Source organism: Typopeltis vanoorti, chromosome 5 (assembly GCF_054136105.1).
Source record: "Typopeltis vanoorti isolate ZY-2024b chromosome 5, IOZ_Tvanoo_1.0, whole genome shotgun sequence".
Classification (NCBI taxonomy): domain Eukaryota; kingdom Metazoa; phylum Arthropoda; class Arachnida; order Uropygi; family Thelyphonidae; genus Typopeltis; species Typopeltis vanoorti.
In genome coordinates this window covers 107,931,267-107,950,237 of record NC_143553.1, presented here as the reverse complement: position 1 = coordinate 107,950,237, position 18,971 = coordinate 107,931,267, and the positions used below count along the sequence as shown (strand labels likewise).

General features: G+C 34.5%; 1 protein-coding gene across 5 annotated transcripts in view; it reads right to left on the bottom strand.

The window, feature by feature from the left end:
* The window catches only part of LOC150106713 (PHD finger protein rhinoceros-like), a 397,154-nt gene that overhangs the window by 277,346 nt on the left and 100,837 nt on the right, over window positions 1-18,971 (bottom strand). For 4 of the 5 annotated variants that reach the window (XM_090392660.1, XM_090392659.1, XM_090392661.1 and 1 more), the window contains exon 5: window positions 17,244-17,323. In XM_090392660.1, the coding sequence (XP_090248786.1) occupies window positions 17,244-17,323 (80 nt within the window). Of the gene's footprint in view, window positions 1-4,351; window positions 4,453-17,243; window positions 17,324-18,971 lie in introns of those variants that run through there. The other variant, XM_090392663.1, reaches the window with a different exon arrangement.

Sequence of the window (18,971 nt, the reverse complement as noted above, 5' to 3'; positions counted from 1 at the left end):
TTGTCTGAGAAGTAATAATTGATTCTAATAGATTTTTAGGTGCTGAGTTCAGAAAAAATAGTAAAAAAATTCCACCATCCACCAATTTTATCCAATTTCTAATTTTATCATTTTATTAGTAGTATTTAGATTTAAACTTGGTGCATTGGTATTTATTTTTATTCTCCTTTATTTACAGTTAATTAGTTGAATAAGTTGAACTTTTTTGAAGTGCCTTTTTATGGTAAACAAAGAAATATTTACGAAACTTCTCATTCTTAAGATAGGAGAGGGAGGAATGCAGATAGAAGTGGAGGTGGCTATTTTGAATCTGATTTGCTGAGATAACGGATGACTTTCCTGTTGTCACAGACACATTTTTTTGTGATTCTTTAGTTGCAGACTACTAAGGTTATCATATTTCTGAAAGGTGGCATATTTTCTAAGTTAGTATGAAGATTTAATTTAATGTGTTTGTGGTTTTTTCTTAATGTTTTTATGGAGCGTCGTGTAATAGTGTTGATATCATTCGTTAAAATTCGTTTAACTGTGTGTTTAAGTGGTGTTTGTAATGGCTTCAAGAGGTTGCAAAACTTTACCTAACAAAGAGGATACACCAAATACACGTGCTTTTTGGGTGAGTGGGACAGCTGAGATCGAAAGCAACATTGGATCAAGAAGGAATGGCCAGAAAGAGTCACGTTAGCACCTGAAAGTAAAAATGTGTTACACGAAACTTTGTTGTTTGGGAAAAATCCTTTTACCCCCACTTCACATAAAGCTGGGATTGATGAAGCAATTTGTCAAGATGTATTTAAAACACTCTCGAAAACAGGAGAATGTTTTAAATACATCTGTGCAAAATTTCCGGGATTATCTACAGCAAAATTGAAAGAAGGTATTTTTTATTGGTCCAGACATCAGGAAACTTATGAAGGATAAACTGTTTGAAGAAAAAATAGCAACTGTTGAAAAAGAAGCGTGGAAAGCTTTGAAAGAGGTGGTGACCAAATTTTTAGGAAATTACAGGGACCCAAATAAAATGATTGTGGAAGACATGCTACAGAAATTCAAAGATTTGGGATGCTCCATGAGCTTAAAAGTGCACTTTCTCAACTTTCATTTAGACTACTTTCCTGAGAATCTGGGAACTATCAGCGAAGAGCAAGGAGAGAGATTCCACCAGGACATCGAGGAGATGGAAAGAAGGTATCAGAGCAGATGGAATGTCAACATGATGGCAGACTATTGCTGGATGTTGCATAGAGACAACCAGGGAAAAGAATTTAACAGAAAAAGTTCAAAAAGAAGCTTTGAAGGAAAAAGACACCACAACAAAATATAAAGTATGTACTAAAGATTAATCTTTAATTACTTTAATTAAAAAAATTTTTTCCAATACTTTCATTCCAAAAATGTTTATGGAAAATTTTAAATACTGTTATTTTACTTAATATACTGCATTTTAAAGCTATTTTACTATGATACTGAGATCCATTTTGTGTAAAATCCTTACATGATAGAGAAAAATGGAAGAGATATTTGAAATCAGTGGTCAACAATAAATCAGAAACAGTTAATAGTTTCCAGATAACTTTTCATGACTCGAATCTTGCAGGCCTGTGTAATAAATGTAAGGTCTTGTACTTTCAAACTTGGAAATGTAACAGAGTATCATATTGGAGGTGTATTGTAATATGCTGGTACCTTATTATTTTTTGGTTCTATCCTATCTATGCTGCGATGTTGTAATTACTTGTATTGTGCTTACTTATCTGGTTATTATTCTACTCTATCTCTCAATTAATGTTTTACCTTCGGTAACTCTGTACTCCTCACACCTAAGAACAATGGATTTTTTTTTTCTGACTGCGTCACCATGCCTCGATGTGGTACAAGGAATATTAGTACTTCCGGTAGATCCTAATCACACATAATAATCTTATACAAAATAAATTTTACAGTCATGGCTTCTATTAGTCCTCTATCATAACCTTTAACTATCTTTTAGTTTCCCACCTATAGGATTGAGTTATTTGGGATCAGTGCATTGCAAAGTGAGATCAGACAACACTCTTTGATTATAATTAACAAACATGTTTAATAGCTACAAAATTTAGAGAATATTACAATACATATGCCAGGGGAATTGCCCTCTGTAATCTCAGTTCTAGTTATGCAACTTATAAAACTATTAAAGCAATGTCTTGTAATTATTCAATTACTTTATAATATTCACTTCAACTTAAATCTTAACCTCAATTTCAAATAAAGGCATGACTTAAACAACAAAATAAACTCATTAGCACAAAAGATATTAGGAATACATACAATTATCAAATTGATCTCTTAGCCCAAACTACTCCTTAGAAATTAGCTTTACTCAGTTCCGCAGCTTTTCACAAATTTACTCATATAAATGCACTAGTTAGTCATAGATTAAAATTATCTTATTCTATCAATCCCAGCAGTCCATTAAGAATTTCTCTTACATCACAAGTTTAACAGTATACAATAAAATGACTCACGTGAACTCCTTGCTTTTTGCTTCCGGTGCACTCTTCTTCTCTGCTCGTCTCAGCGCTCTAAGGTTCCTTTTCCATTCTCGTGTTTTGAATTCCGTCCTTCGGGGTCTCAGAGTACCGATGAAACCGTCGAGTCAGCTAGCGGGCTGTGTGGAGAGGTTTTCTGGCATCTGGAACGACCGAGTAAAGGATCATGGCTGTCGGTGCATGTGCAGACTCAGCAAGGCATCTGGTCTGACTGGGCTCGATTTCTCGTAAGTTAATCGCCTCTGGTTATCCTCATTACTGTGGTTCAGTGGCTCATGGCAGCTCAACCTCCATTTTCCTCCCTCGGACTTCTCCACGTCTGGCTAAAGTTCCCTCTCAAACTTTTTTTCTTGATGTTGGTCCTTGATGTCGAAAATCCCAACTCCCGATTCCTCAAGATCCATGCCTTATATTTTCCTCTCTCCTCGAACCTTGGGTTAAGTTTTGGAATACCCTTACTTTCAAGTGCAAATCTTGCATACAGTTATGAGAACCAAAGACATCATCATGTGACTTGGTTCTCAAACTTTCGCCGACTTCTTATGTTTCCCCTTTCATGTCTTTAATACGATTTTTAGTGGCCTGCGGAACTTACGTTTGATTCTCGCCGCCCCTTTCTGTACTGACCTTGAAGGTCACCTGAGATTGAACTTGTAAACAAAAATCAAACAACCTTCTGATTCCAAGGCGTTGCCCTTGGCTTCACCAATTTTACATCTTTTGTTTAAGCAAGGAGCAAGCTAATTCCCTTTGGGCTTTTCATATTCAATGCACAATAGTTTACAAAAACAAATAGAAATATTTGTACAAGGTTTCAAGATGTGACCGTTCTGTAAAAAGTCGAAGCATTAAACGGAAGAAAATTTATGCAGCATCGAGTTTTTACAGTATTACAGGAAGCGTAAGAAGTGAGAAATCATGGGATATCAGTGGACAGAGAATTCAAATACAAAGGACATATCAAAACTGATAAAAACACCACAAGGAAATGTCACTATATTAAGAAGAGCATCAATAAGTAGAGATGTGGTTAATCCACTGCACACAAAGTTCTGATTAGACCACGTTTAGACTACTGCATTTGCCTTGCTTTGTAGAAGAGAAGGGTGGTGATATATAAATTGTTAAAATGAGCAGTCAATAAGATACCAGATAAGATATGCATGATATTTTTCAAAGAATTGAAGGAGTAATGGGAATATGGACAAGAGGTCATTCTTGAAAGTTGTATAAAGTTATGGTGCATAAGAGAGTAAGGTATGACTTTTTGACATGGGAGTGACTGATGAGTGGAATGTTTGGCCAAATGAAGTGGTGAGTGCACAAACTGAATCAATTTAAGATAAGGTATGACAGATATTGCCTGTTAGATTGCATCTCACTACTGCCTCCCTCAATGAGTCTTGATTAAAGGAGGTGTTAATAACAATAATAATAATAATGTTGGTAGAGTATGTAATTTATTCTCAATTATTTGTCTGAGAACTGCAGTAATTCTACACTAGTGTGTTAAATCTTTGGCATATTACTGACATTATATGGTTCCTAATGTGTGCATTGAAATCTGGCACTATAACAATAATTTCTGTTGATTTTATTTTATCCAGAGCTTCTTGCAATTCTCTGTACAGTACGCCCACAGATTCGAGACCTTTTGACACTTCTGCGCATGTCAACAGAAGGAGAATCCATTCCAATAATAGGGTACTCAATCCATATTGTGGGATGAGTTGTTTATTATTACACATCATAAAATTAACTTCTCTTTTATGATCATTGTAGTTAACTATGTTGCTTGTATAACAGTTGGAAAATTTTACCTATAAAGCACGTGATTTTGCGTGTTGGTGACCAATTCGTACGTCCTTCATTTCTTTCTCCCCTTCAGCATGAATCGACTATTCTTGGTAGGTCTCCATAGCATGGGCATACTATAGAATGTATTTGTTTCTGTTTCTGGTGTCTCCTCTTCAGAACTATAAACATTTATGAAATTTATTATATGTCCTTTATTTTTAATCAGATATGAATAATTCTTTCTGATATGTAGGTACATTATTTTATATCATCATCATCAAATTCCTGACATGTACCCTCAAGGAGTGTACAGGATATGATAGTATTACATGAAAAACTTACATCATTACTAACTTCCTATCTACAATTTTCTTCCAAATCAATCTGTTACTTGTCAAGACTCCAACATTATCAGATCTTATATTTTGTTATGCCTCCATATATGCATGTCTCTTTTTCTTTTATTCTTATCTTTTACTATATTCTATGCTTTACTTATCTCTCATGCATATCAGTTATTTTATTACCGACAAATTTATATTTTTGAATGACTGCACCAGCCGGCAACTGACTTCTGATACTCAAACAAATAACATTAATTTATTAGGGATCATGTGATGTGCAGTCGTGGTTCCCCCCTTTTTTTTCTTACAGCTTCCCCCTTCACTCACACAGGTCCGAAAGTTTTATAAGTGGTAATTCAGTCTCAGAAAATCAGAACTCATGAACTTTGATATAAAAGAATACATTTATTAAATCACTAATATAGATACACTTTAAGTAACAATTTCAAAGCTAAGTTACCTTCCTTGAATTAAATTGAGAGTCTGAACTCCCCGTCCCCCCTTTTTAGATTAAGATATCCAAAATTACAATCTCTTTGCTTAAGTAATGCAAATCCTATATCTCTGTCATATTATTAAACTCAGACTCGACTTATCCATACAGGGTTACACAATGCTCACTTCCTAAGCACAATTAGATATAAACTTTATACATGGCATATCAAACTCATTCTAACTTATATTTTAACATGGAAAACAAATTCTAATTCTGCTAAATCTCTATCCCCCACAATTTAAGTAAAACTCAGGCTAATATCTAACACTACAGCAAATAGCTTCTTCCTGACAAATAGTTCAAAGGTTAGGTTCCCTTCTCGGCACAAGCTTGGAATGGCACCATCTTACTTGACATAGACAATTAGTCCAAACCGTCATTAAGGCACTATGGGTAAGTTAATGTGTGAAGCTCCTTAAATCCTTGGCTCCTATTCCTTTTTACGTCTACAATTCTATAATATATATGAAAAGGTTGTACATTACCATCTTGTCTTTGTTCAAGGGGTTCCCGTGACTTCCCCCACGCTTTCACTTCCGATATGGCAGGACTTCTGTACTTCCGGGCCATGTGTTTCTATGGCCTCTGTGACTTACTTATACTTTCTTCGAAGGTTGCCCTTCACTGACTATACATTGGTGTGGTTCACCAATGGCTCTTTTACTGGAATTCTGACTTCATTCCTTAGGTGGCTTTATTCGACTCGGTACAACAGCAACCGGGAGATTGTTGCTGGCACCGATGACACGCTTCCTCAGCTATCCAGGATTGGATGGGAACACACAGGAACAGAAAACAAGAGAGCGTTTGAGTCTCGTGCGGTGCCTTATATTTGCCTTCCGAGCGCCCTCTCTCTCGTTGACTACGTCACATACTTAGCTGCGGCCGATTGGTCACCTTAACTCTTAACTATTCTAACATGGTTCTAAAACACTGATCTCTTAAACATATTTAATAACAACAATTTTGGTCCTGAAACACAGTTTTCCCTTGCTTATTTTACAGGAACAATATTAGTTCTGAACACAGAATTCCTTAGCTTATTTAATATTAACAATCTCAGTCAAGTTGATATGCCTTTGAGTGAATATATATACAATACTCCCTTAGCCCTGTCCTTAGAAGCATAAGCATGTCCTTATCCTTAGGTTCTCATTGTCTATGTTGGGTCGGAAACAAAATGGCTTACGAATAGTGAGTCAGCCCTTTTTCTGACACAACAATTTCTATCTTCTAAGACACTTTTTACTATATCAATCCACCTATATCTTGGTCTTCTTTCCTGCCAACCTGACAGAGAACACTTGCTTTGCTAATCTTTTCTCTACCATTTGTTAAAGTGACCATACCACTTGAGATTAGCTCTGCTAACACATTCTTGGATGCTAACAATGTCAAGTTCTTTCCTAATATTCTTCATTTTTAATATGATATTGCCAATGATGCCACCTGTTCATGCTCCTAGTCTTTCTCAGGACTCTCATATCTATGGTCTCTAGTCTTTGGTCAAGTGTTTTATTTCTAACCCAGCTCTCAGATCCATAAGTTAAAACTGGTTTGAACACTGTCTCATATACAGCTAATTTAGTGTTTTTTGACTAATTTCTCTCTCATTCCATATAAATTTATTCAGTTGACTTCCTACCATACCAGCTTTGTTGATTCTGTTGTCTAGATGTGGCCCTTCTGTTAGTATTATACTATCAACTAGTAGTGCATGGTGTGTATTTTTGAGGGGGGGGGGGAAATACTGCAGTAAGGCAACATTGTTAAAAAAAAAAAAAATCATTAAATTTGTATAAAAAAAGCTTACTTTATTAAGGAAAGAACGTTCTATTTATACATCACTTTAATCCTTTATTCCTGAGATGTAAACGCTACATAAACTGGAAGAGACAGATGTGGTTTACCATCTCTAACAATTTTTAACTTGACCTCATATTCTCAATTTCGTCAAAATCAGCATCATCCTTAGTAACAGCTGTAGTACATGTTTTTAGTTGATATTGGCAATAATATTATTATTGCCAATGTCAATATAATTAGTGGTGTTTTGATTATTTCTGACTGTATGTTAAGCGTGTTTAGTCTTAACCATTATTATGCGATATTGTTTTGAATACTACATAATAATGATTACATTGATTACATTTTAATCAAACGCAACTGAAATCATTAATGCAAAATGTTAGAACTTTAAAAACTCCAGACTTCGACACTGACCATGAACTGCTTGTGGCAAAAATTAAACTAAAATTCAAGTATCGTAAGTCACAAGCTCTTATCAACAAAATGGACCTGTTAGAACTGAAAGAGAAATTTATGCAAGATAACTATCAAACCCTAATAGGAAATGAGCTCAGACGATTAACCTATGATAATATAGAAAATACATGGAATCAAGGTAAAAAAATTATTACAAGTACTGCAAGAAACATACTTGGTATAACATCAAGACCAAATCATGAATGGATAACTCCTGAAATTTTAAATACTTTAGAAGAAAAAAGAGCAGCAAAGCATATATTAAATATAAAAAATACAGAAGAAAATAAACAACATTATAAGAACCTTAAAAATAAAATTGATAAAATGTGCATACTTGCTAAAAATGACTGGTTGGAGGAAAAAACAAAATTGTGTGAAGAAGCTAATAAAAGAAATGACAATAAAACTGTATATAACATTATAAAAGAATTAACTAAGATCTATAAAGATAAACCACTAACAATGAAAGATAAAAACAACCTAGAAACTGGATCAATACAAAATATTAAAGTAATTTGGAAGGACTACTATCAAGCATTATTTCAAAAAGAACATGAGGAGGAAAGTATAACAGAAGAGATGATATATGAAAAGGCACCACCCATAACTGCAGCAGAAATTATACATGCAATAAACCAAATGAAACTTTCGAAAGCTATGGGCAAAGATGAAATATCTATAGAACTTTGGAAATATGATGGCAAGGAAACCATTAACTTCTTAATGAAATTATTTAATCAAATTCTTTATACTAGAGTAATTCCAACTGACTGGAAAATAGGAGTTACTATACCAATTCACAAAAAAAGGAGACAAAAGAATATGTAAAAATTATAGACCCATAACACTCTTAAGTCATGGCTATAAACTATTTATCCAAATTATACAAAAGAGAACACAGGTGCTTACAGAAAAAAGCACAGAGGAAAACCAAGCAGGATTCAGACCATTAATAATATAGCAGAAAAATATTGGGAATACAACTTGTCCATATACTGTTGTTTTATAGATTTCAAGCAAGCCTTCGATTCGGTTAATAGAAACAAATTGATCACTATCTTAAAAAAAAACATAAAATTGGATTCTGATATTTTAACATTTATTACAAATTATTATGGAGACACCAAAGCTTTTGTTAAAAAGAACAACAATAAAACCGTGGATTTCAGAGTTGAGAAAGGTGTAATGCAGGGTTGCCCTCTGTTGCCTCAACTCTTCATCCTCTTCCTAGAAGAAGTCTGTAAAACCATAGCTGATGAACAGGTGTTAAAAATCAATGATACTAACATTAATCACATCAAATAGCTGATGATATCATTATCCTAGCAGATTCTAAACTACAGCTAGAAAAAACTATTAATATCTTAAATGACTCCTGTAAAACTTATGGTATGAAAATACATTTTCATAAAACAAAAATAATGAAGATAGGCAGAGAAGAAGAAAATATTTCTATAAATCTTGAAAATCGTCTGTTGGAACAAGTTAATAAACACGTTTATCTTGGCAGGCTCATTTCCAGTAACCTTAACAATATGGAAACAGTAAAACACAGGCTAAACTTTGGTTGGACCAATATGAATAAATTAAATAAAATATGGAAAAATAAAAAAATCCCAACAAGTCTAAAATTATATAAAACAATTATCATCCCCTCGGCTACCTATGCTTCAGAAGCCTGGATATTAACTCAACAACCAATCAAGAAACTTCAAGCATTTGAAATGAACTGCCTCAGAAAAATCCATGACACCCACTGGATGCAACACAAGACTAATGATCAAGTCAGAATAAACTTAAACTTCCCAGATGACATAATAGATACAATCATTAAGTATCAACTAAGATGGTTTGGTCACATCCAGAGAATGGCCCCATTATAGACTGCCATATTTACCTCGGAATGGATGTATAGGAAGTAAAAGACCTAGAGGCAGACCAAGAAGTACTTGGATAAAGTTGCTGAAAGAACATTCCAATTTGCCCAGCTACAGAATTATAACTGAGATGGCTAAAGATTGCGATAAGTGGAGAACCTTTCTTCTTAGTGGACTCAACCCTTTACGAAGCGGATGAGATGATGGTGATTCCTTTGAAAGCATTTTAAGTTATGGCACTGATGCATACTAGAAAATTAGCAACCAAGACATCAATGTTGACGGATATCAACATTGATGTCTTAATGATTGTGCAGGAGATTTAGTGCGATGTAATGTGTGTTTAATGTATTTTGCAAGTTTCAATAACAATCTTTATAATGCCACCATGTACAGCTTCGGCGACAAAAACACTGCCTTTGTTTTTAACACTAACATATTCTTATTAAAGCAGTATATACAGTTAGCTGCAAAAGAGTTATTTACAAAAACATCTAATACAAACTATACCGAGACAAACAAAGATGATTTTTTTACAATATTCACATGGGACTTAACTAATTAAAAAATCGATGTAATGTGCTTTGGAATATTTAAGCTACAATCGAGTTTTTACACTTTGCTTATAATCGTATTCACTCAGCTCGCTGTTTGACTTCCACTGATTCAAATTAATTCATTTACCCGGATTTATAAGAAAATTACTGATTTGATAATTTTAACGAAAAATAAATAAACAATAGCAATACACTTAAAGCGAATTAAAAATAATACAAAATAAATAAATAAAATATTATGTTTTCAGTTGTAATTAAATTTGTAAGGAGGAATACACAAGAGATCAACCAAAAATCGCTCTGCGATCGACGGGTTGAACACCCCTGATATATTCCTTAAAAAAACTAATAAATTACATAAAAATAAATAAAAATTTTTTTTTTCTTTATTTCACAAAAATTAAATTCTACAGAAATGTTTTAATTTCATATAGAACATCATTCACACATGCCTGGAACACCAGTATTTCTTTTATGTTACAAAGTAAATTATGGGGGTGCTTAAGGGTCAAAGCTGTATAACTGAGAGGAGACCTCCACATAGCCTTTAAAGGAATGCGGAAAACTGACCAGGGCTTCTGACCTAATGTCCAATCCTCACCTTCTCGTGGTGCACCCTGTGGGGTATCTACTTTGATACTGAACGAACGAGGATGGGCTGGCAATTTGGGATTTAGCCAACCAAATTGTATTCTTATTGGTTAAACCAAAATAAAAAATGATGGTACAACATGACAAAATTTCATGCCGGCTGGGATGACCGGCCGGTATGAAAAAACAAAAAAGACCAAAACTTTTGGTCTTTTTTGTTTTTTCATCCTGAAGAAAAAAGTGGCGATTTTTTATCAGCTGCTATGTGGACTAAGATCAAAGCCCAAAATTATTGCTGAATATTCTCCCAAGGATATTTACAATGCAGACAAGATAGGACTTGTGCAATGCCTGAGCATACTTATTTGTTTAAAAATGAATGTACTAAAGGATTTAAATCTTGAAAAGAGAGCGAGTAACAGTTCTTTGTTGTGCTAGCATGAAGGTGAGAAAAGAGAGCTCCTAGTGATTGGAAAAAGTAAATATCCAGTGCTTTAAAGACGTCAAGAGTTTGCCTCTTGACTACTGTTCTAGTGCAAATAATTCGATAACTAATGTCATTTTAAACAATTGGTTAGTTAAGTGGGATCTTAAATTAAAGCGAAAAATTGCCTTGTTAGTAGACAACTGCACTGCGCACATATACAATTTATCGTTAAAGAACATGAAAGTAATTTTCTTGCCTTCAAACACTACATTGTCAATTTAACCATGTGACCAAGGATCATAAGAGCTTTAAAGCTTATTATCACGGGGAGTTCGTGCGAGAATTATAGCTGAACTTGATTGTATAAAAGACCAATCTGATGCAAGTGCAATTGCAAAAAAAAATTTCCCTTCTTGATGAATTGCATTTGGTAGCATTGTCATGTTTCAGAGAGGACTATTGAAAAATGCTTCCAAAAAAAAAAAAAAGGTGGATTTTGTAAAACGAACTCTGAAACTCCTTCTTCCGAAGAATTTTAGTATCTTACAAATGAAATTTTTGATAAAACCCTAGACAGTCAAAAGAAGAATTTGAAACTGGTTGGATATTGATAACATTGAAGTGGTGGCTACAATGACAGTGTCAGAAATATGTCAAGCTGCTTCCGATGAGAACTTTAAACTAACAAAAGAAAGTAAACCTAATACAAGTATAGAAGAGCAAATTTTAGAAACTCCTCCAACCAATGCCCAGATGCAGAAGCTCTACAAATACTTCACTGCAGTGTACAACATTGAGCAACAAACTTCGAAAGAAATTGTGAGTATAAGAAATTTATTCATGAACTACTATATTCAAAGACACAACAGACAACACTAGATAAGTTTTTAAAATAAATTTTATGTTGTTGCCTATGAAAAAATCGTTTATAACAATAAATTAAATTAAATAATGTTCATAACAATAAATTGAAATAAATTATGCAATTTTTTATATCATTTGTTTAATGTTACCAGCCAGTTATTGTTATTGAAAAGCAACTGTCCCAAAATGATCACAACAAGTGGTGTCTACTATATATATATTTTTTATGTGGTTCTCGCAGATGAAAGGCTTCTATAAACCTATGGTACATTCTTATCATGAGTGGGTTTAAGAATTTTTTTTTCTATCTTTATCATCATCATCATCTTCATCAAATTCTTGCCATGTACACTCAAGGGGTCTACAGGATATGATAGTACTACATGAAAAAAAATTACACCATTACTAACTTTGTATCTACAATTTTCCTACAAATCAGTCTGTTACTTGTCAAGACTCCAACATTATCAGATCTTATATATCTATCCTCTAAGGCACTTTGTACCACATCAATCCACCTATATCTTGGTCTTCCTCTGGGTCGTTTTGCTGCTAACCTGGCAGAGAACACTTGTTTTGCTAACGCACTCCTGGATGCTGACAACGTCAAATTCTTTCCTAATATTCTCGTTTTTAATATGATATTGCCATTGATGCCATCTGTTCACGCCAATAATCTTTCTCAGGACTCTCATATCTGCGGTCTCTAGTCTTTGGTCAACTGTTTTACTTTTGGCCCAGCTCTCAGATCCATAAGGTAAAACTGGTTTGAACACTGCATTGTATACAGCTAATTTAGTGTTCCGACTAATTTCTCTCTTATTCCATATGAATTTATTCAATTGACTTCCCACCATACCAGCTTTGCTGATTCTGTTGCCTATTTCTATATTTAATTTACCATCTTCACTAAAAATCGTGCCTAAGTAGATGAAATATTTTACTTGTTCCACAGGTTCTCCATTCACAACACAGTTGACATTTTCAATGATTCTGCCTATTTTCATTGTCTTGGTCTTATTATTGCTGACCTTCATACCATATCTATTACAACAGTTACTCAGTTTGGTCAGAGAATATTGCAGACTTGTAGCAGATTTATTTAGAAGTATAACATCATCCACATAAAGCAAAGAGCTGACATTAACCTCTCCAATTTTGATATCATGTATAATACCACTTTCCGTCATAATGTGATCCATATAGATAATGAATAACAGAGGAGATAATGTACATCCTTCTCTCACACCAGATTTAACATTAAACCATCTTCCTGTACTTCCTTCAATTCTAACTGCTGACTTACAAATCAAATAAAGACTAAGTGTTGCTTGATATAATGCCCCACTGACACCATATACCTGTAGCATATTGAATAGCTTCTCTCTTGGATCCTTGTCATATGCCTTTTCCAAATCGACAAAACTTAAATACAGATGTTTGTTATATTCCCTGCTTTCTTGACTATTTGTTGTAAAGTGAACATCCGATCCTGACAGGCTCTATTTGGCCTGAATCCAGCTTGTTCTTCACCCAGCTTTTTTTCCACAATACTTCTCAACAATTTCTCAAGTATACTTGCATAGATCTTACCAGAAACACTCAGTAGGGAAATACCTCTGTAATTCTCACATTCAGTTTTATTTCTCTTTTTATATATGGGTACTATGAGAGCTCTACTCCGATCATCTGGAATTCATCTCTCTGTCCAGGCTTTCTGAACTATGCAATGCAGCCACGGTAAGACTTTTATACCACCATACGCATTTCTGGTCGAATATCATCTACTCATGCTGCCTTTCCACATTTCAAGGGTGGCTTTTTCTACTTCAAGTATGGATTGAGCCAATGGTCCCACAGAAGGTTCTACTAAGGTAGAAGTGGAGGAATTTTCGAGGCTTATGAAAAGCAACTGACACAATGAAAAAGGAAAAGTTGGTCGTTGTTGGGGATCTAAACTGCAGAGTAGGAAATGATTGTAAGACATAAAAAAATATTTTGGGAAAATTTGGAGAAAAGAGCAAACCTAATAATAATGGCAAGTATCTGTTGGATTTCTGCTCAGGACATGGACTGGTTATTACTAACACCATGTTCAAACATAAAAATGTGTACAAATTCACATGGAGAGAAGAGGCAAGGAATAAGAAAAGTCTCATTGACTATGGTATTGTTGATAGTGATGTTTTCTCCCTGGTGCAGGACATCAGAGTGTACAGAGGATTTGAAATTTAAAGTGATCACTATTTAGTATTGAGCAAGATAAAATTGAATTTCATATTGAAAAGAATAACATGTAAGAAAGTTTTAAAGTCAATAAAAGTTGAGCAGCTCTCAGATATGAACTGTAGACTAAAATACACAAAGATTATTGAAGAAAAAATGAAAGAGTTTGAAAACAGGAATGAAACCTTGGAGATTCAGTGGCAAGCGTTGAAGAAAGCCCTGATTGATTCAGCTTGAGAGGCATGTGGTTAAGTTGTCTGCAAGGATAGAAAAATTAGAACTCCATGGTGGACACAGGAAGTTAAAGAGGCAGTGAAGGAAAAGAAAAAAGCATACCAAAAGTTCCTGGCAAATAAGTCAGCTGGTGCTCTTAGAGAATACAGAGACAAATGCAAGAATGCTAAATTCTGTGTAAAACTAGCTAAACAAAAGTCATGAGTGGACTTTGGCAAGAATATAGAAAATAAATATCAAGAAGGTGGCAAAATATTCTGGAAGTTGTTGAAGAAGCTTAGGAATGGAAGAAAGAGTGCTGTAAAAGGTGTTAGTATGATAAAGGTGACATGAAAACGGGAGAAAAAGATATCCTTAAAGTATGGAGTAATTACTTTGAAAAACTGCTAAATGAAACAAGCAGTGATGACAGCACAGTGGTAAAAAACACTGACCAGGCATGCAGTCAGGAATGCATATCCATGAAGAAGAAAAATCCATCAAAGGCTTGAAATGTGGAAAAGGCAGCAGGTGTAGATGATATTCGACCAGAAATGCTGAAGTATGGTGGTATAAAAGTCTTACAGTGGTTGCACTACATAGTTCAGAAAGCCTGGACAGTGGGATGAATTCCTGAAGATTGGAGTAGAGCTCTCATAGTACACATATATAAAAAAGGGAAATAAAACTGAATGTGAGAATTACAGAGGTATTTCCTTCTGAGTGTTCCTGGCAAGATCTATGCAAGTATACTTGAGAAACGGTTGAGAAGAATTGTGGAAAAAAAGCTGGATTCAGGCCAAATAGAGGGTGTCAGAATCAGATCTTCAATTTACGCATGGGAATATAACAAAGATCTGTATTTAAGTTTTGTCGATTTGGAAAAGGCATATGATGAGGTGACAAGAGAGAAGCTATTCAATACGCTACAGTTATATGGTGTCAATGGGGCATTATATCAAGCAATATGTAGTCTTTATTTGATTTGTAAGTCAGCAGTTAGAATTGAAGGAAGTACAGGAAGATGGTTTGATGTTAAATCTGGTGTGAGACAAGGATGTACATTATCCCCTCTGTTATTCATTATCTATATGGATTATATTATGACGGAAAGTGGTATTATACATCATCATCATCTTCCTTATACCCTCTTATACGTGATATCAAAATTGGAGATGTTAATGTCAGTTGCTCTTTGTTTTTATGCGAATGATGTTATACTTCTAAATAAATCCGCTACAAGTCTGCAATATTCTCTGACCAAACTGAGTAACTGTTGTAATAGATACGGTGTGAAGGTCAGCAATAATAAGACAAAGACAATGAAAATAGGCAGAATCATTGAAAATGTCAACTGTGTTGTGAATGGAGAACTTGTGGAACAAGTAAAACATTTCAGCTACTTAGGCACGATTTTTAGTGAAGATGGTAAATTAAATATAGAAATAGGCAACAGAATCAGCAAAGCTGGTATGGTGGGAAGTCAATTGAATAAATTCATATGGAATAAGAGAGAAATTAGTCGGAACACTAAATTAGCTGTATACAATGCAGTGTTCAAACCAGTTTTAACTTATGGATCTGAGAGCTGGGTCAGAAGTAAAACAGTTGACCAAAGACTAGAGACCTCAGATATAAGAGTCCTGAGAAAGATTATAGGCATGAACAGATGGCATCAATGGCAATATCATATTAAAAATGAGGATATTAGGAAAGAACTTGACATTGTCAGCATTCAGGAATGCGTTAGCAGAGCTAATCTCAGGTGGTATGGTCACTTAAACAGAATGGGTGAAGAAAGATTAGCAAAACAAGTGTTCTCTGCCAGGTTGGCAGGAAAACGACCCAGAGGAAGACCAAGATATAGGTGGATTGATACGGTACAAAGTGCCTTGGATGATAGAAATATAAGATCTGATAATGTTGGCGTCTTGACAAGTAACAGACATTCGGAGGAAAATTGTAGATAGGAAGTTAGTAATGATGTAATTTTTTTCATGTAGTACTATCACATCCTGTACACCCCTTGAGTGTACATGGCAGGAATTTGATGATGTATGATATGTATTCCTGACTGCATGCCTGGTCAGTGTTTTTTACCACTGTGCTGTCATCACTGCTTGTTTCATTTAGCAGTTTTTCAAAGTAATTACTCCATACTTTAAGGATATCTTTTTCTCCCGTTTTCATGTCACCTTTATCATACTAACACCTTTTACAGCACTCTTTCCTCCATTCCTAAGCTTCTTCAACAACTACCAGAATATTTTGCCGCCTTCTTGATATTTAATTTCTATATTCTTGCCAAAGTCCTCCCATGATTTTTGTTTAGCTAGTTTTACACAGCGTTTAGCATTCTTGCATTTGTCTCTGTATTCTCTAAGAGCACAAGCTGACTTATTTGCCAGGAACTTTTGATATGCTTTTTTCTTTTCCTTCACTGCCTCTTTAACTTCCTGTGTTCACCATGGAGTTCTAATTTTATTATCCTTGCAGACAACTTCACCACATGCCTCTCTAGCTGAATCAATCAGGGCTTTCTTCAAGGCTTGCCACTGAATCTCCAAGGTTTCATTCCTGTTTTCAAACTCTTTCATTTTTTCTTCAATAATCTTTGTGTATATTAGTCTACAGTTCACATCTGAGAGCTGCTCAACTTTTATTCGCTTTAAAACTTTCTTACATGTTATTCTTTTCAATATGAGATTCAATTTTATCCTGCTCAAGACTAAATAGTGATCACTTACAATTTCAAATCCTCTGTACACTCTTGTGTCCTACACCAGGGAGAAAATATCATTATCAACAATTAAATTTTTTGTATTTTTTAAATTTATTTCATAGTGTATATGTAATATATATATAATGTTATAAAGAGCAAAATACATTAAAGAGAGAAGAGAGTGATTTATTAAAAATGTTACTATTTCCTGTTTCTATGAAAATTAATACAAAACCACAGTGCTGTTATTGTTACTTATTGCTACTGGTGTAATAAAGATATAATCAGAAGAATTATTTAAAATAATTTTACTCTTTTATTCAGACATACCTCTGCAGGCTTATTGTTCCGGAAATGACTGTTATAAATTTTTGGTGTAGGAGGCTCTGCCCAATTTGATGGCAAAAATCCTATAAGAATAATGCAACAAATTACACGATGCAAATCTACTTTGATTCAGTAACTATGGCATTAATCACTTTTTAATGCTAACTATATAACTTTCCAAAACAGAACTATGTGATGGTTAACACGATACTAAATTTCATTAGTGAAGTCTCAAATTACATGAATCATGCAAAAACAACTAATGTCTTTCAATATTCAAGTGGACACTATCAAAAATGTAAGCAATTTTGCAAAAGGCTAATCCCTTTACTTATATAAATGAGAAAATAACTAAACTAAATAAAAATATATTTGCTGATAACAAACAACCATTGCATCATCATTGTTATTCTTAAATGCTTCCTCCAACTTGGACTTGTCTACAACTTTGATATACATGTACTGGGCAAAACTTATTTTAGCAAAACATTGCTAAAATAAGAATATTTTAGCAATGATGCTACATCCATATCATACAAACCTATTCGTGACTTATTTTTCATGGTATTAACAATGCCACAAACACTTTTAACAACAAAGATGTTTTATTAACGCTAATATTTCGCGGATTTTCAACTCAGCATCATCAGAGCACAACACACATGTAAACGCAACAGTGAGTGAGTGAAACAATATAATTGCAAAAGACAAAAGATCTAAAGATCTATTTTTGGCGCCCTCTAACAAAAGAAAAAAAAAAAAACACAGCAGTTATCCAGGAGTTTTTCTTAGGATAACCGTCTCCCAAATTTTTGGCAAATTAATGCAACCATATTTGTTAAGGTTGGGAGAATTCTTCAAAGCTATTGCTGACTCAAAAAATAATCTTTCAGATCTATAACGACTCCTAAATAGCACATTCGTTTTCCTCCATCTAATCCTGTGTGAAGGAGTGCCCAAAGCATGGTCTGCCAGTCCCGACTTGCCATAGTAATAGTAGCGAATGTATCTTTCATGTTCTTCCAGGCGGATGTTCACTGATCTTCCTATTTGCCCATAATAGGCCAAATCACAGTCACATGGAACTTCATACACTCCTGGGTGTGCTAAAGGGTGAAGTTTATCCTTAGGCGAGCGGATCAGAGTTGCCAGCTTGACATGCGGTTTGAAAGTGGTGCGAAGGCCATGTTTCAACAATACTCTGGCTATCTTTTCTGATGTACCTCTGATATAGGGAATAGAAATGGTCATGTTGTATTCTTGTGTATTAGGGGAGGGCAGAGTAGTGGGCCTATGTAGTATTTTATCTATTTTGTAGGGATTGTAGCCGTTGGCTAAGAACGTATGGCGCAGGTATTGGAGTTCAGTGGTCAGAGCTGTATCATTAGAACAAATGGCTCTGGCTCTGTGTGTAAGTGTTTTTAAAATGCCGTTTGAAAACTTTGTTTTCAAAGTGTTCCATGTAAAAATTTGCTAACGGGGAGAGAGGGGGGAACCCATAACAGTACCATTAATCTGTTTATAGAATTTCCCCCGCCCCATGTAAAGTAACCTGCATTCATGGTAAATTGAAATAATTCAAAAATATCTGGGGGAAATTTAGACTTGATTAAATCAAGAGTGTCTATAAGTGGTACATTGGTAAATAAGGAGGTGACATCGAAACTAACCATTAGGTCTGAATCTTTTAGGATTAGATTTTTAACCAGTGTTTTGAAATGGATTGAATTT